Genomic DNA, 23559 nt, shown 5'->3' with positions numbered 1-23559 from the left:
GTCCAGTCCAACAGCTTCTGTTGTAACTGGGGCAATTTAAGATGAGAATTCGAGCACGTAAGGGCTCTCCACACATCTGTACACAAAGCAACACCTGATCCCCTGCTGCTTACAAAACAAGGTGTGCTGTAACAGTAGCAAGGGAGTGTAACAACAACAGGGGTGTAAATCAAGCTGCTCTCAGTCACTGCACTGTTCTTATCTTCATTATACACCCACAATCAAAGTACAGATTCACCCCTGAGATTTTAATTGCTGGGGGTTCTTAATGGTACTTCACAGTCTGGGATCTGAAGCTTATCAAGGGGCTTTGCTGTTTGCTCCTGCTGCAGCTCAGTGCTCTTAGAATCATAAAATGGTTTGAGCTGGAAGGGACCTTAAAGCTCATCTTGCTCCACCCCCTGCCATGGGGACACCTTCCACAAGACCAGGCTGCACAAGGAGTTACAACAAGCTGTTAAAACATGTTTAAAATGACATTTTTGGACTTCTGAAAAAGGAAGGAGATGTACTTACTTCAGTATCATATTCATAGTCTCATTTCGATCTTTACCTTGAAATGGCAGGGTACCAGTAAGCATTTCAAACTGGAAAGAACAAATGTTAATCTAAATCAACACTTCTTCTCCCAACTGCTGAAACAAAGTGTTAAACACTGCACTCTTTCCTACCTCTACACCCCACTGGTTGAACTTTGACAAGATTATGGAAGTGTTCCCAAATCTAAAATTCTGCTCTCACTTGCAGTTTACAGGATGAGAACAGTGGCAAGTCTAGCATGATGATGATGGAGGAATATTATACATCAAGAAGGTACTTTAAAGTAATAACATCTCCTCCACAACCAGTTTTAGATGTTGCCATATTCCAAAAACTGCAAGAATGGTAAACTCTAGAACAGTAGTTTACTTTTCAAGTCCATCTCCATGTCAGGCTGATGCTCTAACACAGCCCAGGAAGGGCAGAAGTGGTAGCAGTTACTGACTTATCACTACTCCACTCCAGCATTCCTTCCACAGGCTCACTCTCACAGAAATCCCATTAATATTCCTTCAAACCAAGCCTTCAAGTCTGTTTTTAAATTTAACTATCAAGTAACATGCAAAGTAAAAATACAAAGTGAAGTCTCACACTGACTACAACTGATTTTAACTACTAATTCGACAACACAGGACTTTTCAGGTACCTGATAAACATTCCTTAGAGGTGAAAAATCAATTTTATTCCACCCTGTAGCAATTCAGCCATTGAACTGTCCCCCTTACCCAAGCATTCCTAACCTGAACTGGACAAGCTTATTCTAAGTGCATTTGTGTGAGCTTAGCAAGGGAAGCAAGAGGCAAATACAGTACCATGAGGACCCCAAAGGACCACCAGTCAGCACTCTGGTTGTGCCCTCGCCTGTTTACCACTTCAGGAGCCATGTACTCTACAGTACCACAGAAAGAATAGGCCTTCTTCTCTTGGTCTACTGATTCCTTGCTGAGTCCAAAGTCTACAACAACAGCACCACAAGAATACAGCCAGTAAAGAATGGCAGGGGAACAGGAATAAATCAATAGATGGTAACTCAAAATGCAAGCGGCGAGAGGTTTGGGTTGGTTATTTTCAGAAATGTGATTAGCACAGCTCTCCATGGAACAAGAGACTGCAGCTATCTGGAGAGAGCACACTTATTTTACTACACACCTCCAAAACCATTCTAAAAGTCATTAAATTCATGATTAGCCATCAAAGTTATTACTGAATTAACGTGGCATTTGAAATCCTACACCTTTAGAGCTCTAAAACACTCAGTTCTCATTTTCTCTGCTTACTGCCTGCTTTATTCACACAAAAAATTGGATAAAAGTAAAAATCAGTTTCAAAGGGAATGCAGCCTGCATGGTCTGGTCTTACTGAATGATGAATAAATAAAATCACACTAAAAACATTGGTGTTACATAAGGCAACATGGTTCTGTAACCTGCCTCAAGTTCAGTACAGAACAGCCCTGCATTCCCAGAATGTTTCATTCCCAGAACACTTTTTTCCCTGTTGTGAATACACAAGTCCTTGACACTGGCTCAGCTCTCAAATATCCTTTTTTTCACAGGAGAAAATGATTGCTAATCAATGATCCCATCCATTGTTTCCACTTTCAGAAGGAAGTGACAAATTTAGAATTGAATTGTGTTTAAATATAGCAGAATTTTAAAAGGTATGCATTTCATAAACCTGATCTCCATCACCATTATTCTATCAAGTCTTTGAGGGCTTAAAAAACATTTTTCTCTTGGAATCTAAGAGCAATACCTTAGATGAAACTATATGATGAAACCTCTAGTACAAAATCATCACCTTCAATGTAATTTAAAACTTCCAGAAATTTATAGTAATTAGTTTTCTAAACTGTCTTTTATATATATCATTTTCTAGAATATATGTATTTGGATTGCTCCTTACAGAACTATTTTCTGCAATTTTATATGCATTTAAAATTGATAATACAGAAACTCAAAAAAACTTATTTACAAAGGGCTTTATTAATGAGTGGTGCCTACCTGTTAACTTGATATGTCCTGCTTCATCAAGCAAAATGCTGAAAATTAAAATTCACATTCACCAAAACACATAAAGATCAATGCTTACATAAAACATTTAAAATACAAGTTAAAAATTATGACATTAAATTCTGTTATTTTTTAAATGAGCTAATATTATTTCTTTTAAAGCACAGATACGTGTTTTACATTTTGTATTTGTTTACAAAGTCTTAACAAAAATACTTTTAATTTTTTATAGTGGAAAAGGTAAAGCAACAAGCAAAATACACATAATAGTGGTAAAATACATTTTACTTTACTTTTCTGGCTTCAGGTCCCTGTACACAATTCCCAAGCTGTGAAGGTGATCCAAAGCAAGGGCCAGTTCTGCGAGGTAGAATTTCACATCTTCCTCTGTAAACATAACCTAATAAGAACTGTATAGATTTACCTTCTGATCTTGTCTTCAGTTTTTAAAACTGCAATCTAAAAAATATATATTCCTGTCTGCCTAGATTTCAAAGTTAGTTTTGAAAGTCCCTTGTGAACTCATAATTCATGAGTTCAGCCAAGAGAAATTATTTACTAATATCTGTTAATTATAAAGTACACAAAGAACTACCTGCAATACTTAAATAAAACCATCAGCATTACTGCAGAGCATTCATTAACTTTTAGATAATAAATTGTTATATTTGGTGTAATTGACACCCAGCACTCCTCCTGCCACAAACCCAGACAGTTTTCCACTGCATCATAAAATTTAATATATGGCTGCTGTATTGGGTGAGTAAGAATTCACATTAACAAGATTTAGGAAAAAAAAAAAGCAAAAATCATTTAGGGAAAAAACATGGAGAATAAATCACGGGTGGCAATAACAATGACAGCCTGGGAGTTGAAGAACCTGCTCTGCTCTTAGGAAAAAACTATTAAAGAACCCTGGTGAGACACTGAAATATTGATGTTACTTCTAGAGCAGAGATGCACTTCTGTCCTGAACACTCCACAGGTTGCTTTAATTTAATATAAAAACTCTGCCTGCTTTGGCTCTTGCCATGTTCTATAGATTAGTGGAGGAGCTTGGAATCTTTAAATGGCTGGACTGAATCTGGACTTTAGGGGGAACTATTCCCTTATTTGCTGAATCCAGAACTTGAGGGGGAACTATTCCCTTATTTACAGGATTCCAAGCTCTTCCAGTAAGCTGTAGAACACGCCAAGAGCCAAAGCAGGCACAGTTTTTATATTAAATTACAGCAACCTGTGGAGTGTTCAGAAGTGCAGGGCAGCCACTCAGCTCCCAGGTTCCTGTGCTCTGCATTGCTCAGGTGTGATCTGTTCTCCAGGCTCAGAATATTCCTGATTTCCATAGTCACAGGTGCTGACCTCGGGTGAACAATGGAGCTGTGACTCCACACGGTGTCACCTTCCCACCTCTAAAGATCAATGCTCATGCTGGGTTCCACCTCTTGCAAAAGAGCAAAGGGAACCCTTGGATTTCATTCATTACTCCTTGGATTTCATTACTCCTTGGAGCAACCAAAATGCAAATCTCAGAATGTAATGATGCTAAATGCTCATCTGCCATCTCCCCATAATGACATGTAAAGCTTCTCTGGGTCAGGTCAAACATGATGCAAGTCAGCTCCATTAAATATTACCAATAAGAACTTCATTACACACTCATCTCACTGCCACAGCTGAAACTCTCATGCCCACATTGGAATTTAAAGACCAACAAAATAACTTCAATAACTTTAATAACTTCATACTAAACCAAATGAATTTAAAATAATCCTGGTGTGCAAAGCATGGAATGCCACAGGGAATTTATCCTCATGTGCATTGTCCATAGGCTGTGTTTTACCATGGACTTTTGAAATTACTTCCCACCCCCACCAGAAAATAAAAACCTGATTTTTTCATATCTATATACATAAAAGCCAGTATAAAAGGTAACTTAAGTGTTCCAAAAAACAAGGGGAGCCCTAGCAGTAAGAAAACTTGAGAATTACAACTTCTTGATTCCCCCAGGGAACACATCTCTCTTTCAGCCTCCAGCAGAGTCCTCAAGGACAGCCTGGCATCCCTTATTTAAGATGTTCCAGAGGGGATAACCCAGCTGGGTTAGTGCAAGAGAACAGCTCTTCCTGCTATTCCAGAACTCCCTCTGGAATTGGACATTCCATATCAAAGCCTGACCTCTTTCCTACTCCTGCTCCAATAACCCAGGACAAGTTGGTCACTTCAAGTTTCTAACAGCCATTTTAGCTTCCAGATTAATTAATTCTGAGCTCAATTCTTAGATATAATCACTGTGTTACCAATCTCAGCTTTTAACAAAAATGCCTTTAAATTCTCTCTCTTTTGCCTGTTCCTAAAGTAAAACTTTATTTTTATGAGAAGGATAAGGGGAAAAAAACTCTCCTGGCCTTATATACTGGGAATAAACAACCTCCCCCATGCCATGAAAAAAATCAGCTAACACAGTTTTCTCATTTAAGAAAGTGGCTTTTCCTGTGCTTTGGCAATATAAATGGATTTACAGTGGTGAAAACACTGAAAACCTCACTTGCTGTGAAGCTGTTGAGAAACTGCCATTAAACATTTAGATCTTTATAAAAGGTTTGCCAAAAGAAAATAAAAGTCCTCTAAACGTGTTCATAACACTTAAGGTAACATGTAATAAATATTTGATGGCAAATGTTTTAAAAAAACAACAACAGCCTGTAGCTGTATCCCATTCCCTCCTCTGGAGCTCTCTGTCCAGGAAACAAAAATAGAAATGAAAAATGCAAGGTCCAGTTGTGTGCCAGGGTTGGATGGAGGGGAGGGGGCTCAAAAGCACTTTGTGTTCCCACTTTGTGGGATTCAGGATGAGCATGGGCATTGCAGCAGCAGGCAATTTTACAGTGCAGCAGAAAGCTCTCAGGGCTGCAGGATTCCAGGAGCACCTAAGCTGACTAAGAGCATGAGAACTACACATCCCCTTCCTTCAGTGCTAAATATTCATTTACTTCAGTTGTGTTTCCAAGCAACAAAACATTTTTAGACAAAAGAACTGTACTTTGCAGATGCCAAATTAAAACTTGGGCTACTCATCAATACACACTCGGGTTTCTTAAGGATAGAACAGAACCTAGGATATGTAAGGAAAGCCCAAAAGTTATTAAAAACTTCACTATGACAAGAAATATGGGGGAAAACAGGTTTAGAAGCCAACCCTGTACCAACAAAACCCAACCCCTATCTAAGAGTGAGTGGAGATAAAATTTGAGGTACTTACCTCTTTGGATAATCGTGTGAATACATCTCCTCCCCTGAGAAAATCCAATATTAAATAGAGCTTCCCTTCAGTCTGAAAGGCTTAAAAGAATTTTTAAAAAGTAAATAAAAATCAATAGTTGTATGACAAAGCTACAAAACAAATCTGAATGCTTTTACAACTAGGAAATTTCAACCACAGGCAATACTGTTGTTTGTGGAAGGGAAATAATTCAGCACATGAGGTAATTTATTGAATGATTCCTTGCTTCTTCACAGAAGAAATCTTAGTCATGAGAGATGATTAAAATAATGTTTTTTATTTCTCCTTTGTCAAATAGGGAAGCAGCAAGGACATCAATCACTGTGGTTTGGTTTAAATCAATGAAAAGTACAAAACCTCTGCAGAACTTGAACATAAAGATTCAGGAAGTTCTTACAAGAGCACACGTAGCCACATTTCTCTTCACAGAGAAAAGCAAGGCACGACTTCCCAAGAATATTCCTGAGATTCACATTCTCTGAACCTCAGAGAAAGGAAGAACAATCCTTATCTCATTTGCTGTGCCTGTGTTTGTGCAAAAGTAGAATGCAATATGGAGATTGTTTACCCACAGTGATGATGTTTTGTTTCCTTGGCCTGTCAGGGCCAGGTGTGTGTGTGTGTCAGGATGTTGGCTGACAGTCACGAGATTCTGTGCAGTTGAGTGCTTGGCAGATTCAGTTTGGATGTAATGAAATATAGTATAGAATACTATAGTATAAAAAAGAAATGAATTAGCCTTCTGATAAGATGGAGTCCTCCTCATCATTCCTCCCAGACATAGGGGGGCGAAAATATCCACTATAAAACTCTTCCATAGCCATGTATTTACACTGCTTTCTTTATTTTCCCAAGTTGCTAGAACCTCATGTGGGCACTCCAAAAGTGAGGGAGACCAAGAGCAGCTGTGGCCTGAGGCAGGGGCAGGAAGGGGGGCAGAGCACAGGGAGGGATGGGTACCCACCATAGTGCAGCTTGACGATGAACGGGTGGTTCACCTCCACCAGGATGTCGCGCTCCATCTTGGTCCGGACTCTGTCCCGAACTGAGGGAGAGCAAACAACAACAGTGAGGCACAAATGCATTTAGTACCACGCAAAAAGGCTTTGCTGGCTAAAGGAATCTCTTCCCTCATCACCTGATTTGTTTTTTTAATGTTAAAGTCTCCCACAAAACTCCTCCTTTCAGGCAGAAGACTCAGGTTTGTTTCTTGCCTGCCCCAACTTTCTTCTTTGCTCCATTGCATTTCCAGCACATCCCCATATTTTGTGATAATCCATATTGCTTTCAAGAAAAAAGCTCATATCTACGTTCCCAACTTCAATTTATGAATTAACTCTCTGTCCTGAATATAAAATATTTTTAAGATTATTTTTTCCCCTTTAACAGTAAAGCCCTGTTTACACACAGTGGACTCGCACCCATTCAAGTGTCTCCTGAAAGCCAAAACACTGAATTAAATTGTTCTGGCTCCTGGAACAAGGGAATGACTTAATTTTAACCACAGCAGAGTTCTGACTTAACAAAAGACAAAAGGAAAACTGTTTATGAAATTAACTTGTTTGCATATAATGAAAAGCCTAAACAGAATTAAATAATCCAATTTTAAACTTTGAAAGAACATTTCTGACCACATAATTAAAGCTACCTGGCCAGATTTAAAATAATACTTAAACATGAACTTACAAGTTACTCTAAAAATAAAACCTCCTGTCAGAGAAGAGTTATGAACTCACTGACAAATATTTAAGATTAAAAAAAAGCTTTTAAATACAGGTGCACTAAACCCCATGGTCCAAAGTCTCAGCTGAAAGACAAACCTACCTTTTAAAGAAGCTTTTTTCAACACTTTCATTGCATAAAGCTGCCCAGCATCAGGCCCAATTATCTTCCTCACGAGGAAGACCTGGCAATACAAAGCCCATTTTTAAATCACTGCAAGCTTGGCAATCAAACCCAAACTCTCACAAAGCATTTGCAAAGCTCCCATTAATGTCTGGCAGCTTCCAGTGCTCTACACCAAGCACACACCTTTAAAGGAAGAGCAAAATTCCTTGATCAGATCAGAGCTGCAAAGCACCAAGCTCTCTGAAGCATGACACTGCCCAGAAACTTTGGATTCTTTCTTGATTTATCAAAGAAGTTCTTACAGAAAGATGTTTCTTTCTATCCCTTTCTTGGAGAAGGACAATTCTGCCTGGTCTGCCACCTCCCAAGAGGTTTTTGAGGCTTAAGACCCAAGCCTCAAATATCAAACATTCATTTTTATTAATGAATTCTGTACAAGTGGTGAGATGAAAGCAAGGAAACCTCACCATTTAAGATCAAAGCACCCTTTCCCTCTGGAATAGCAACTCCAACAGGTTTTTCTACTTTTTCTCTCCAGAAGAGTTTTAAAGATAGATGGGATACAACTTGACACTGAGAAAAGCATATTAGATAAAACACTGCAATACAAAGACATGGAGCTACACTAATTTTTAACCACCAGATCTTCCAATTTACAAAATGGTTTGATATGTGCTCCTACTTCTAAATTGCTGTTCTTGTAATAGCAATTTTTAGTTATGAATTAATAAGTTATGTTTACAAAACCAAAAAACCACAACATACAAGTCGCAAGAGAAAGCCAAGAGCTCCCTACAATTCCTCTCTGATCTCACCTTACCCAGACTTTCATTTACAATTCATTTATTTATATCTAGAAATTATATTTTTTTTTCAATGATCTTGTCAAATTTTCCAGTCTAGAATCAGAAATTCAAGCACTGTTATGACTAAGTTGTACAAGGTTGGGAGAGGAGTTGTTTTTATTTTAAGCTCTGGTTAGAAGAAAAATATCATGTTTCAAGGTTGTCTGGCTTTTTGTTTTAATAAGTTTTGCCCAATAACTGACCTACAACAGTGCTCTCCCATAGGCCAAGGTGATAGAAAATAGTAAAGGGAGTAATTTGAACACCAGCAACTAAGAATACAGCTGTAGATGAATACAATCACAATTATAAAATACTAAATAATAAGCACATGGGAATATTTTAGTCTTAACAATCAACAACTTGTGAGGACATAAGGAATTCATGTGCAAGTTACAAATTTTAGCTAATAAGTCTCAAAACAGCTGCAAACTACTAAAGCACCATCTATTTATTTAATTTGCAAACAAATCCTCCAGAATTCCATGTCTGCTTTAGAAGGCACTTCCTCCTTCAAAGAATGAGGAGAGAATTCAGTAATTCAGGAGGTTTTACTCTTTATTTCTGTGGAGTGATTAAATCCTGCACTGATGTCAAAAGCAGGCTCCAGGTTTAACTCTTTATTTCTGTGGAGTGATTAAATCCTGCACTGATGTCAAAAGCAGGCTCCAGGTTTAACCCTTTATTTCTGTGGAGTGATTAAATCCTGCACTGATGTCAAAAGCAGGCTCTAGGTTTAACCCTTTATTTCTGTGGAATGATTAAATCCTGTCAAAAGCAGGCTCCAGGTTTAACCCTTTATTTCTGTAGAATGATTAAATCCTGTCAAAAGCAGGCTCCAGGTTTAACCCTTTATTTCTGTAGAATGATTAAATCCTGTCAAAAGCAGGCTCCAGGAAACCCCCCTGGTGTTTGCCAAACCCAAAGGAAGGACCCTGGGAGTAGGAACTGGGGAGAGAAAACACCGTGAGGGCAGCAGCCACTGAGCCTCCTGGTTTGTTTTCTCTTTCCACTGGAAAGAACAAAGAGCTCTGAGCTCAGGTGTGCACATTCCAAAGCTCCTGAGCACCTCTGGAGTTTGCTGGGGTTCCACACAGGAGCCCTCCTGAGGCTGGCACTACCCTGAGCTCTGGGAAGCCAAATCTGAGGCAGGGCTGGCTGTGCCAGATGTGCTGAACCCTCAGGTGGCTCCAGGCATCTCAAATCAGGAGTAATAAATATATGGAGCCTTTTCAGGCTCCTGCAGTGAGAAGTGTGTGAGGGAATTGGCAACCAACGTTATCAGGTAAAGAAATGTTTCTGCAACCTCAAAATACTAAGAAATATTTCAAGTCTGTTCTCTACACGATCACTTTGTGCACAGAATGCCTCCCTAATGTGAATTTCTTCCTCTCTCACTGTATTTTATGCAGAGGTTTGTTCCTGCCTAGAGACACACACAGAATCAGCAAAAGAACAGGAACAAATGTAAAGCTGATTGACTACTTCAGATGTTGCAAAAGATGTAGTTTGAGACTGGTTTTAAAAAATTAATTACCTTCCTATACACTAGGATTAATATTTCAACTACTGTGTTTCAACACAGTAACAGAGATCAGATTTTCAACTTCATTTCTGCAAAGTGACACCCAGTGGCACATTACAAAAGGAAAATATTGTAACAAAAACCCTGCCATATTTCTTCTCTGTGCCATTTGAATAATTAGTGTCTTAGCTGGAGATCACTTGATAAATACAGCAAACTAGAAAAAGTAAATCAGCTGGGAAATGTATTTCAGGTTAAGTTCCCAACTGCCACAATCGACTCTTCTGTGGCTACATAAATACAGATTTTGTGTCTTGAAAAAAGCCAAACATGCCCAGCATGTCAAGTCCCATCACCAGAAGACAAACCAGCATTTCCTTCAGAAGGTTCTGTCCATGGCTCTGGAGCAAGGCTGGGAGAGGATTCCATTACTCAACACATTTTCAAACATTCCCAGCAACTCTGCTGGCCTGTCTGCTTCCCTGGAATGTCTGGACAGGTCTATGGAACAAGTTTATCATCTTACCTTTCCAAATGATCCCTGTCCAAGAACCTTAAGTAGTTCAAACTGTGCTGGGTCTGCTTTCTCACATCCTTCTTTCACATGATGTGTAATAGGAATTTCTTTCACACTTCCTTCATCCTGTGATTTCAAAGCAAACAAAATACAACAGTGAGCAGGCTTGCAGTAACTAAGTCTTGTTAAAAGTGCATGTAAATACCTGGATTTTTCTTTGTTTAGTTTTATTTTAGTAAAATATTCAAAATTCTAATAAGGTTTAAAGTAAAAACTGTTCAAATGAAGAATTTTCCCATCTATCTTTTCTTAAACAGATGCATCTAAAATTTCTAAACTGAAGAAAAATTCTCAAAGAATGCTCATTTCCTTTTGCCATAAATATTTCAACTACAGAAAAGCTGGATTACTTTACATGAAAGGAATAAAAGCCCAGATTTTTAAACCAAGACTTCTGAGCTTCACCTCTGCTTAGCAGCTTTAGTTTTCCCAGTGATTACTCTTCTCATCTTTCCCCCTTCCTGAAATAAGTCTTAATGAAAGCCAAATTGAATTTCATCATTTGGGGTAATTATTGCTTTTCACAGCAGCAAATAATAACTCTGGTCATCCATTTGTAGCTGGAGGAACAGGCAGCATTTGAAGACCATAAATAAGAGATGAGTCATCTTAAGGACTCTGAGAATTCTTGCATCCAAGAGAAGAAACAGCTCTGGGGTGCAGAGCTCCTGGGAAGATTCTCCTGTGTGGGGACCTCCTTCAGACAGCTGAGGGTAATTCTGAGCTAGGTGAGTGATTTAATGTTCTCCTGACTGTCTCATGTGCCTCTCGTCTTTAGCAAAGCAGGGCACAGCAGCCCTAGTTGTGAAAAGACAAACATTCCTGATGATCCAAATCCCATGATGGATTGCAGCTTTTATGGTGTAAGAGAAGTTTCTGAGAGCCAAAACAAGCAAGGTGTCAAAATAAGCACCCTTGGAATTAAAAACTGAGGCCCACAACAGCAACCTCAGTTTGCAGGTGGAAAAGGAGCAGCACCCTCCTCAGCCCTAGCAAGAAGATCAATAAAGTTCTTGTACACAACAAAATCACAAGTTAAAATCCCATCTGATTTGCATGACTTCACTTTTGGGGCATCAAATGATTATCAGCTGTTTCCTATCCTCTCTTCAGGCCTCATTTTGAAAGCTTCTCTTAGCAGAGACCAGAAAAGCACCCTACCAACCTCCTGTGAGTTACAGCCCCTCCATGAGAAGTGCAAACAGCACCAGGAAAGGACCTGGGCACTGATGAAGTTTTGGAAATAACATTCTGTAGTCAGGTGAACTTACTGCCCAGAACTCTGCATTAAAACTTCCAATTAATCAGTTTTGTCACAGTTCATACCACAGTTCATACACCTGGATCAAATTCTGGTTTTACCCAGAAATTCAGAGTAGGAATCTGCTCATCTGAATTTGTACATGCTGCAGTAATTAAAGAAAAAAAAAGAAGCAATCATCACACTGCATTAATTGCTTCTGCCTTAATTGCTTTGCTCGTCCAGAGGGGGAAAGAGAGTTCAAACAAACATCTTGGTGTATTCCCAACTGCAGTCCAGCTGTTAGAGCACACCAGTCCCTTCCCCTCCCCTCTCTGATTTCATCCTCCTTCTGGGAAAGGCCTGTTTGTCCTGCCTGCTTCCCACACAAGGTGGGTATGAACACCAGACACTGCTGGAAAACAAAGTGAATTCTGTAATTCACAACCAAGGCACTTTATTTCCCTCTTTGGTCACAAACCCCCATCTCACACTGATGACACACTGTAAAATCCCAACTTCCCCTCATCCATCCCCCCTGGTGACTGTCATTTATGCACTCAGAGGACAGATACACCTATCTTTCCATTTTCCTTTACTTTTTAAACACATGCCTAATTTAAGGCAAGTAAGAACAGCAGCATTTCGAAGTCATCTGATGACAGATGAAAGCAGCAAGTTGTCTAATTACACACCAAGTTGTACAACAGACTTAATGGCTGCTTCTTCCTATGAAATATGTAAATATTCTATTTAGAAGCCTTTTTTCTTCACCATCCTAATTTGTATTCCCTAACACCGTGAAACTTTGCATGAGAAAAGCTCTTTAAGAGTTCAGCCTCTCCTGTGTTTATCACCCACCTCGAGCCATTAGCCTGTGACATCACACGTGGTTGCTGAGGAGACTGAGAGGATTTCTAAATGTGAACTCAGGAGAGAAATGTTTTCCATGCAAATAAAGACTAACTTGAGATGGATTAAATGAGGTGTTTTTTTATATAAAGTGTTTTATCTTCACAAAAGATGTCTATATAATTTCACTTACTTAACTATTATTAAGGTACTAAAAATTGGCATGACTGAGGTGTGAGAGACCTTTTCATCACCACCAAGGAGTGAGCACACAGAGCTGAGCAGCTCCAAGCCACTTTCATTTTCATTTCTACTTTGGCCTCCACGAACTACAAATTTGGTTCTCTCATTTTAAGCAGCAAATTTCTTTCCAAGCTGAGGCACCAGCTCCCACCCAGTGGCCTTGCACAAGAAGGAACTCAACTCTTCCCTGCTCCCAGCAGGTTCACCAGGAGCCAGGGAGCCAAAGCAAACACCAGGATCAGTCCTGGCTTTGCCACAGCTCCCTGGAATGTGGGTCCAGAGCTCAGCAACCTCCTCATCCTCATTCTAGAGCAGTAGGAAACTCAGATAATCCACTGCTCCTTTCTTTGCTACCTGTGAGACCACTCTGACACTTGATTCACCCACTCCACACCAGGAACTGTCCAGGCACCACGTGGGTCTGTGCCCAAGACTTCATTCTCCAAATCCCTTCCTTATAAATGTTGTTACTGTACCACAAAGCAGTGGTTACAGCTGGTGACAAGATCGATTTATGCCACAATCCCAGGCTGGTTTGGGTTGGAGGGGCCCTAAAGCCCATCCAGTGCCACCCCTGCCATGGCAGGGACACCTCCCACTGTCCCAGGCTGGCCTTGGGCACTGCCAGGGGCTCTCTGGAATACCTTTGTGACCCTGCTCAAAAATCCAAGGAGGAGGGTGCTGAGAAATGCTGGCCAATGTGGCCATGGGCAGTCAGGCATTTCACCACACACAGGATGAGCCTGAATTTTAGTGCAAGGTTTAGCCACACACAGAACACTCAACTTCAGCACCTCCTAAACAAGCACTGGGCAAAATGCACCTCAAGAGGGGCTTACCTGGGATATTTCTCCACAAAGCACAATGAACACACTGGTGTACACATTCATTCTGCTCTAAAAAAGCACAATTAAGTCCCTTTGAGCTGAAGGTACAGCAGCTCCACTAAAAACTACAAAGCAGAACAAGGGATTGCAGCAAGAGCAGCATTCACCAGCCTGTGTGAAAGGCCCCAGGTTGGCCTGGGTATTTCTGAGCTTGAGAGATGCACAAATGCTCCCTCCAGCACATGAAGCTCTGCCTCATGCAGCAGAGTTTCCCAAACAAGGCATTTACAATAGTCCCTACCTAGGTACTAATTTCCAAAGCCATCTTTGAGACTTAGAGTCTCCTCAGATATGGTTCAAATGAAATGCTGGGTTCAGAAGATTCTGAAGAGCAGGGAATGCATCAATTCTGCTGCAACAGGAGGTCATGCTAATGAGTGGCTGAAGTGAGCAGGAATCAAACACTTACATGGTAGGAATAGGGTTCACCTTCTTCCATAGGCTCATCTGCCATTTTAAGGCCATTTAGCTGCAAGAAAAAAAAAAAAAGAAAAAAAAAAGAAAAAAAAAAAAAAAAGAAAAAAAAAAGAAAAAAAAAAGAAAAAAAAAAAAGAAAGAAAAACATCATTAAGACCCAGCAATTTCAAATTATTAAGAGTTCAAAATTTGACCAATTTACATTTCAGAGCACACAAGTGAGAACTGGTGGTGGGGTTGCTCTAATTTAAAGCTGTAGTCTCAAACAAACACTACTACTCAGTAGTTATATTTAGCATCTCCCTTATGTATCATTTAGCATCTCCCTTTGTAAATGCCATCATTATTATGCCAGTGTTATTTAATTGGGATTAATTTAAAACTCCTTTAAAAGCTAGATACCACTCCTACAAGATGACACTAATGCAGAATTCCTCAGTTATCCATGAAACTTATGCTGCAGATGCTTTTCAGAAACCTAGAGTTTTCGAAGGAAAATTAATTTGCAGTTTAAAGGGAAAATATGCAAAAGTGATTCCAAGCCTTTTTGAAAATACCAAGTCCACAGCTGCAGTAACAAAAAAAAAAAATTAAACTCAGTTTAAGCTTTCTCTAAGTCACAAATAATTCAATGCTGAAACAAAACAAAAAAACAACCAAAACCCAGAAATATGAAGGACATGTTCTGTTCAGACATGCAAAGCAAGCATTAAAAACTGGAAATACCTGACAAAAATGGGTGAATGCCATTATGGATTCTGCTAGTAATAATTGCTAATTTATTTATATATTAATTGTTCAGCATCTCTACATTTATGTGGCACAGGTCTCACATTAAAAGTAACTAGAAATGACATAAGAAAACTTAAACTTATTTTTTCTGAAAACCAAGTTGAACCAATTAAACTCTTAGGCTGGGCAATGACTTTTTTTCTTGTACTTCTGAATTCTTCTAAAATCCCTGCCTCAGCTACTGGAATATGGTGTTGCTGTCAGCATGGGAGTTGGTAAAACACAGAACTGTGGAGAATGCCCCCAAATTCCTGTGCTCTGAACCAAAGCAGAGTCTGGAGGAGCAGGTGGGGCTGCAGGGACAGGGTTGTACCACGACTCTGTCACCCAGGCAAACCCTCAACCACATCCATGCTGCCACAGACCCCTGGTGTGGAGTAGAGCTTTTAATTCACAAATTAATGCTTTTGATAAAATTGAATCTCCAGTTTTTGTAGCAAGATACTGGCACTTATTTTTGGACTGTATCCTCACTGGTGAAAAAAAAAAAGACAAAACAGCAAAACAGAGCAAGGAGATAGCACAAAGCTTCATTTATTTTCACTCCACAAGTTTCTATTCACCATAACTCAGTTTAACCAATGTTCCTCCAACCCAAGCCCATCATTCATCTCTCATGTGTTGCCACCTCAACTCTAACAGCCAAAAATCACCCCTGCATTACCCTGGATCCAGAAACCAAAGCTACTCATTTGCTACATAACTTATTTCTTTTTTTGCATTTTTTTTCACAGATTAGACAGTGGGAGGGACAAGACACTCACTGCGGTTGTTATTGTACAAATTAACTGAATAAACCCAGAACTGACACCAAAGTTCAGCCCAGCTCTGACCTCCATCCTCATTTCCATGCAATTTGTTTTCACAACACCATAAATTACATTCAAGTGTGAACCAATGTGATGCCCAGCAGAATTGTCCAAAAAGCTTATTTGGAATGAGAAATAAACTGGATTTCTACTCCAGGTGCTCAGAAACGTAACAACATTGTTCCTTCATGGACTTCAATTCAAAGTGATTTTATTGTGCATTTCACCTTTTCTTTCTAGAAAGATGGGCAACATTTTCCAAGTTTTGTTACTTAAATTTAAGCTCTGGAACCAACACCACCAACCAGAAGAACTGCAGATACACTGGAAACAATAAAGATACAAAAAATGGGGCTGGAAAGGGGTTTTGAAGCCAAAATCAGTGTGTTATTTCATCTAGGATGCTCCTGAGAACACCATTTAATGTACTTTCAACTTGCTGGCAAATCAAGTACAATAAACTACTGGATTTTTATGGCAGGTAATCATCTTAATTAACAATTTCCTATCATACACTTTTCCCCTTCACTGTTGCTCCTTGGTTTGTGTTTGTTTTTTCCTGTCCAGTCTCTCTGTACTGATACAGACTGGGACACCTGCCAATTTCTAGTCCAAAGAATTTGATGTTCAAGGGCATGAATCTGCTTTTATTGCTTGATACACACAACTACACTTTTGCCGTATTTGTTTGTGAATCCTGGTCACTGTCCGTTAGAAAAACCACAAGGAACAAAAATCTGCAAACTTGTTGGAATATAACCCAAAGTCTGGTGGCTTGTTAAGTAATTCAGCTAAAAAAAGTCAATGACAAAAATCAAATCATTACTGTCTTGTACAGTCACTTAATTGGCTGAGTTTCAATAACCAGAAGCTGGCAAAAAAGAAAAGTGACAGTTAATACTTATTTCCCACCTCTGTGGAAACCAGATACAAAATGCAGCTTCCACAGCCAAGTGAGGCTCCTTTTAAAGATTTATTCATGAATATTTATGCACAAACATATAGAACAGAATGATTTTAACCTCTAAGTCACTACTTACTAAATATCTACAAATGCACAAATGTGATTTATTATTGAGAATTAAAGAGCACAGCTCTCTATAAAAAGAACAGGTGAAAGAAGGCAATACTATGATGGTGAAGGAGATTCCTTCATCTTTCAATCATTTTGCTGTTCAGTGCTGCTCAAGTCCTACAACTGAGCATTTTAAATATTAACTCCCATGAAAACACAAACTGAGCTCAGACTTTTAGGCAAACACTGACGACACTTTCCAAACACACAATGTGGAAATGACACAAAGTACCCCAAGTTGTTGATTAGTAAAAAATAACAAAAGGAACTATGTAAACAGATGAGCTCAAAGTTTAGGTCAGAGCACCTAGCAGGTCAGATACTTCTGCAGAGGTGCAGCCTGAGGGTCCCAACTGCCTGGCAAGGAGCAGGGAGCAATGTGCCTCTGGATTAGATGGATCCCAAGGCTGGGACCATCCCTGTTATCCTGCAGCAATGTGCCTCTGGATTAAACACACCCCATGGCTGGGACCATCCCTGTTATCCTGCAGCAATGTGCCTCTGGATTAAATAGATGTCATGGCTGGGATCATTCCTGTTATCCTGCAGCAATGTGCCTCTGGATTAAATGGATCCCAAGGGACTGGGACCATCCCTGTCATCCTGCAGCAATGTGCCTCTGGATTAAACACATCCCATGGCTGGGACCATCCCTGTTATCCTGCAGCAATGTGCCTCTGGATTAAATGGATGTCATGGCTGGTATCATTCCTTCTCCCTTGAGAGCAATGTGCCTCTGGATTAGATGGATCTCATGGCTGGTATCATTCCTTCTCCCTTGACAGCAATGTGCCTCTGGATTAGATGGATCCCAAGGCTGGGACCATCCCTGCTACCTTGGAGAATATCCAAAGGGCTGGGAAAAGGCTTAATGAGAATTGCACATGTTCTTCCTCTGATTAGAACAGCAGAACAGAGTATTCCCAGTATTACCAAAGATTGGAACCATCTTCCCCCCTCCCATATTAAGGATGTTTTCAGTGTTTCCATGGTAAATTCCTTAGGACTTGGTGGGTCTACAGGTTTTGGTTGAAAGAGGCCAGGCAAAAGGTCAGCAAAAATGCCTAATGCCAGGTAAAGCAGTGGAAGATGTAAAGCAGGTGCATCCTGTCCTGGTTTTTACATGTCTTTGCTGAGGGATTCAAACAGAATTTTAAAAATTCTAGAAAAAGCAGAACTGGGAATTTTATCATCATACTATAATTAGAAGTAAAAAGCAATATTCAGCACCACCCACCTAAAATCTTGTCTGGCTTCAAAGAGGTAAAATTCTACCCAAGGGTCACCAAGAGCTCCTGTATCCGCCACAGCTCCTCCTTCCCTGGCCTCCCCTTGGGAAGTTATGGGGTGTTCCCAGAGCTGCACCCCAGTTCTCCCACATGAACACAGAAATAAGCACTTTCCTTCCCCACAAACAGAAGGAACCCTTCAAGTAGTTATTTCAAAATATTTGAGTGGAAGCTTACATCAGAAATCCCAATTATGTCAAAAAGACTTTGAAAATAGAATCCTGACAGGACGACCACATTTGTTCCTCATTTATTCTTAATTACATCTATAGAGAGTTTGCACCATTAATTTAATTAGCAACACACTGGCCTCCTGAGGATTTCCTGAGATAGGTCTGAGCAGTTTGAGGGTTCTGGGCACATCCACTCCCCACCTACACAAACTCTGGGCCAGCCCCACTCCCTCGTTTCCCCCCACAAAAGGAAGAGGCCTCTAAACCCCCTCACACTCTTGAACACACCACGTGAAAAAGGGAGATAAAGCAATCTAAGACACCTGAAACCCATAATCAGTTACTAGGGAGAGCTACAAAGTTCTTTTCCTGTGGCAAATAAATCATACATTCAGACAGGACACCAAACCTTCAGCAACGTATAATTAGTGATTTTAAAAGAACATTTTGATCCTTCCCATTATCAGATCAAGGGAGAATTACGTGTGCCTCCAACAAGTTCCAGCTCTGACAAGACACAAAGCTGACCTCAAGCACAGGGATCACTGAATTAGCAAAGGACTTGAGATCTTTTATTCCTGCCTGTGTACATAACCTCAACTCCAGAATCAGAGGGCACAAAGCAGCCAGTCTTCAAATTATATTTAATGGCAGGTAATTCTGGAAAAGGATGAGATTTAAACTTGAGGAAAGCAACTATCTCACATTTTATTCTTAATGTAGTGAAGTACTACATCAATGGCAGAATTCTACCTATGATGAGTGAACAAATCATATCATTCTTTGGATTTGGGGTTATTGTGAAGTGCCTCCAAAGGTATCCTGCAGGAAGCAAGGTGAGCTACCTGCACCACACTCCTGGATCTGCTCAGAGACTCAGAACACTAGAGCAGATTTCCAAAGCAAATTTCAGAGGTGGTACACAAACCCACCATCATTATTACTGTATTGCAGCACTTCTCAGTGCATAAAGACACTCATTGTTTTCTCTTTAAGAGCATTAACGTGCATAATTTTTATTTTTTTTTAAGGCAACTTGTCCTCCGAGATCTTTACAAAATCTGTACATTGTAGCAATGTCTGAGGCGCTCAAAGGAGGGGCAAGGTTTTACTTTCTCTCCTGACAGAACACCAGGCGATTGTGGAGATTCTGGGAGATGCACTGAACTAGGTAGAGCTGAGTCATCCACGTCACTGCCAGTAATTACTCACAAAGGAGTTATGCAACTCCTAACACTGACAAAATTCAGTGGCCTTTGACAGACCGGGCTCAGAACGTGCTCCAGAGACGGGACTGAAAACACTGGCCAAAATCAAAGATGTATTTATCTCAAGTGGCAAAGGGAGCAGCTAATGCACAACAGCAGCAGAGCTCAGCTCATGAAAAATCCTTTTGGAGGGCAGCAACTTTCAATGCAGCCCCGTTTTCCAGCAGAATACTTTAGTTTTCAGTCACTTTTTTGTTTCAGCCTTGTCTTGCCTGTCACAATCAGGCAATTAAGCAACTGGTTCTTGAAGTATTTATTGCAAAAATAAGTATTTGAGAAGGAGGTTGCATTTATGCAATTCACAATCTTCATGTCTTGCAAACAGCCATGTGCTTACAGCAATTACAGACTCATTGTAAGTGCAATCCTCCCAGTTCAAGGGGCAGAAAGTGCCCAAATTCCTGTATTCTGCCCAATTCCAACTATTTCTGTATTTCATTCAGCTTGGTCAGTAAAATGTTAACGTTTACTTTCCTGTTTCTTTGTAGACTGTAATTACATTTTCATAATCTGTAACAGTTGATTATGATCAACACCCTCATACCTATTTTTATTACCATGGAAATATATTTATTAATCCAATATCCAGGGGGAAAGAAGTTCACTGAATATTTGAAGCTTTAACAGCACAACATTGATCCTTCCTACCTAGGCTTAAGGAATTCCCAGAGTCACAAAACAGCTTCACAAGTGACACTGTCACAGCAATATAAACACTTGAACAGCACAGTGCACAGCCCCAAATCCTCAGCACTTCAAAGACCCTCCCCCAAAAAGGGCAAAATAATTCTATTCTGACCTTCAGTAATTTCTTCCAAAAGTTCTGCTGTTCTTGTCACCTGAAGCATGAAAATTTGTTTCCTACTTTCAAGATCACCTCCTTTCCTTGCCAGGTGTTTTTACTCCAAGTCGACACAAGTGCTACTGGAAATGCACTTACTGCTAATAACATAATCCTAAATTTAGTCAACAAGCAGAGTCTCAGAGAAAACCATTCCTCGGATTTCTCCTCCTGTGCCACAGCTGATGGACAAGAGCACCAGAAGGCACAAGTTAATCTTCAAAATATAAACCTATTTCACAGTGGCTCTGTTGACTGCAGCTCCAGCAAGGCCAAGGTCAGAGATCTCTCAGACTGCCAATACAAGGCTGTAATGAATACTATGAGCTACACTTAATTCTGTAAAATTTAAGTGAAAGGCCACACCAAAATTCATTTTGACATAAAATGCACCTTTGTTGAATCCCCAAGCCACGTGGATGTAGAAATCCAACAAGTGAGAAGTGCAGCACACCCCTGAGATCACTTATAGAAAGGGTTATGACAACACAAGTGTTTGTTCCTGTCATTTGGGAACTTCACACTCAACTTGAAGAAACTGGTTTGGCACAAATGGGCTCTAAGTGCTGCTGGCCAAACCCAACACGGACACAACAAACACCTTTTAATCTCCTTTTAATCAGAGCACAACTGGAGGAGCTTTACACAGCCCTTGTGAAATACAATTTAAAGAGTGACTGCTGCAAACAGTTGCCCTCAGATGTTACACACACAGAGCCCTTTCAGCTGGACACCCCTGCCCTGTGCTCTGCTGGCTCCCCTTGCTGGGGAGCCCAAAAAACACCCAGGGATGCACATCCCACTTCAGCTGCAACACTCTACTCTTGATTATTCTACCACTGATACATCATAATCTCCTAATATTTCCTAAAGATCAACAGGACCAAGAAAGTTCTCAGACCTTTGCTAAGTTTCATACCTCAATTACAACAAACTGCTTTTAAAACAATATGAACAAGTAAACCTTAATATTTCAGCTGACTTTCTGATATCTGATACATATCCAGTAATTAGAGTACTTGGCAGTGGTACTAAAATCCCCAAATATTAAAAGCACAAAGAAATTTGGGGAGTTTTTTCCCCTTTGAATTTTTATCAGGGAAAATAAATTCAACAACACCCTTTAATGGGCATCCTTTCACTCTTGCACATTTTGTACTTTGAGATGGTTTTGCTACAGACCCTTTTCACTTGCAATAAGAAGAGTCTGGTGCACTACAGAAAGCAAGTCTGACCAGTTTTAAGCAACTTTGTTTAGATAACATCTTTTGTGTGTCTAACAGACCTAGGTGTAATCTTTTATTTGTCATAGCTGACGATACCTGATACACAACCCTTCACTGCTGATTTCAAAGTGCAAGAGTTTTAATGCTTGAGCACCACGTTCTGCTGAGACACAGGAATCACTGCAACAGAACCAGTTTTACCTTTCATTTTCTTTTAAATTGCGTTTGCTCCTTGCTGATGAAGCACCTCGAGCACTAAGCAATACCTCGAAGTCGTTCCTCGTTCTTTAACACGTTTAAGCATCCAAACCTCAGCCAGGCACTCCTGGTTCTCTCTGCTCGTTGTATTTATGATAACCAACGCAGAGTTGGTTATTCAACGTTTAAGCATCCAAACCTCAGCCAGGCACTCCCGGTTCTCTCTGCTCGTTGCACATATGGTAATTAATGTATAGTTATTCCAAGAGAAGGCAAAGGCACCTCCGTAGTGACAACCCACCTGGATGCGCAGCCACATTAGCGCGAGCAAATTTCCCGCAGAACTTAAAGTAACTTTTCACAGAAGCTACGGCCATAAAAGTGAGTTTACAACCCCTCGGATGCTACGTGGGGAGGGACACCTGTGACACGAAGCGGCCGGGAGGCGACACAAAGCCCCGGCCTCCCCGGGCCGCCGGTGCCGCTACCTCCACACGTGTCACGGCCCGCGCCCGGGGGGCACGGCCGGGCCCGGGGCGGCCGCGGGGCTGCGCGGCGGCGGCGGCGGCCGGGCCCGCGGGACGGCGGGGGCGGGCGGGGGCCGCCGGCTGCGGGCCGGGGCCCCGCGGCGGGGCCGGGCCGGGCCGGGCCGGGCAGAGCGGGCGCGGGTCGCGGCCGTGCGCAGGCCGGGAGGCCGGGGAGGCGGGGGCGCGGCGGGCGGGCTGAGGGGGCAGCGAGGCGAGGCCGCCGCAGCCCCGCGCGGAGGAGCCGCGGGAGGCCGGGCTGGGCGCAGGTGCCGGCGGGGCGCGGAGCCGGCCCGGCCCGTTCCCCCCCTTCCGCCCCGCACTGACCTCGGCGCCGCTCACGTACAGCTCCATTTTGTGGCAGGGCTGCGGCTCGTCGTCCAGCGGCGCGCACGGCACCATGTCCCGGCTGTGGGGCCGCGGCGGCTCGGCCGCTGCCGGGGGCCGTGCGGGGCGGCGCGGGGCCGGGCGCGGGGCGCGGAGCGGAGCGCGGGGTGCGGGCGCTGCCGGCCGGCGGGGGCGGCGCCGCGCTGCGCTGCCCCGCGCACGCCCCCAACATGGCGGCCCGCGGGGGCGGGGCCTGCGCCGCACCGCGGTGACGTCAGGGCGGGATGGAGAATCCCCTGCATGGGGAGGGGGGGAATGACGCGCGGTGACGTCACCGGGGCTGCGGGCGGGCGGCGCCGCGCTGAGGGGGATTGGGGATGGAGGGTTGGGAATGAGGGGATTGGAGATGGAGGGGTTGGGGATGGAGGGGATTGGAGGTGAGGGAATTGGGGATGGAGGCATTGGGGGTGAGGGGATTGGCGATGAGGGGATTGGGAATGGAGGGGATTGGGGTCAGGGACAGGTCTGAGGGGGAGTGGGGTGGGTGGACTGGGGGTGAGGGGTTGGGGGTGAGGGACGCAGGATGAGGGGGATTGGGGATGAGGGACGGGGGTGAGGGAATTGGAGTTGAGACTGCAGGGACAGGTCTGAGGGGGATCACGGCTGAGGGGACGGGGGTCAAGGGATTGGTGATAAAAGGGTTGGGACGAGGGACAGGGATGTGGGGACGCGGACTGTCAGGGGTCGGCGCTGAGGGGCACCGGCTGC

General features: G+C 42.0%; 1 protein-coding gene across 2 annotated transcripts in view; it reads right to left on the bottom strand.

The window, feature by feature from the left end:
- Positions 1-23001, bottom strand: part of RPS6KA6 (ribosomal protein S6 kinase A6) — a 37406-nt gene extending 14405 nt beyond the window's left edge. For both annotated transcript variants that reach the window (XM_071442191.1, XM_071442192.1), the window contains exons 1-10: positions 22792-23001; positions 14262-14321; positions 10580-10696; positions 7660-7741; positions 6800-6880; positions 5815-5894; positions 2846-2952; positions 2544-2581; positions 1353-1495; positions 517-587 (exon numbers count right to left, since the gene is read on the bottom strand). In XM_071442191.1, the coding sequence (XP_071298292.1) occupies positions 517-587; positions 1353-1495; positions 2544-2581; positions 2846-2952; positions 5815-5894; positions 6800-6880; positions 7660-7741; positions 10580-10696; positions 14262-14321; positions 22792-22866 (854 nt within the window). In that variant the 5' untranslated portion in view covers positions 22867-23001. The remainder of the gene's footprint in view (positions 1-516; positions 588-1352; positions 1496-2543; positions 2582-2845; positions 2953-5814; positions 5895-6799; positions 6881-7659; positions 7742-10579; positions 10697-14261; positions 14322-22791) is intronic.
- Between the last annotated feature and the right edge of the window lie 558 nt (positions 23002-23559).

This window comes from Agelaius tricolor, unplaced genomic scaffold (assembly GCF_023055355.1).
Source record: "Agelaius tricolor isolate 1412-34295 unplaced genomic scaffold, bAgeTri1.0.p SCAF_17, whole genome shotgun sequence".
Lineage (NCBI taxonomy): Eukaryota > Metazoa > Chordata > Aves > Passeriformes > Icteridae > Agelaius > Agelaius tricolor.
This window is presented reverse-complemented; position numbering and strand designations above follow the sequence as displayed.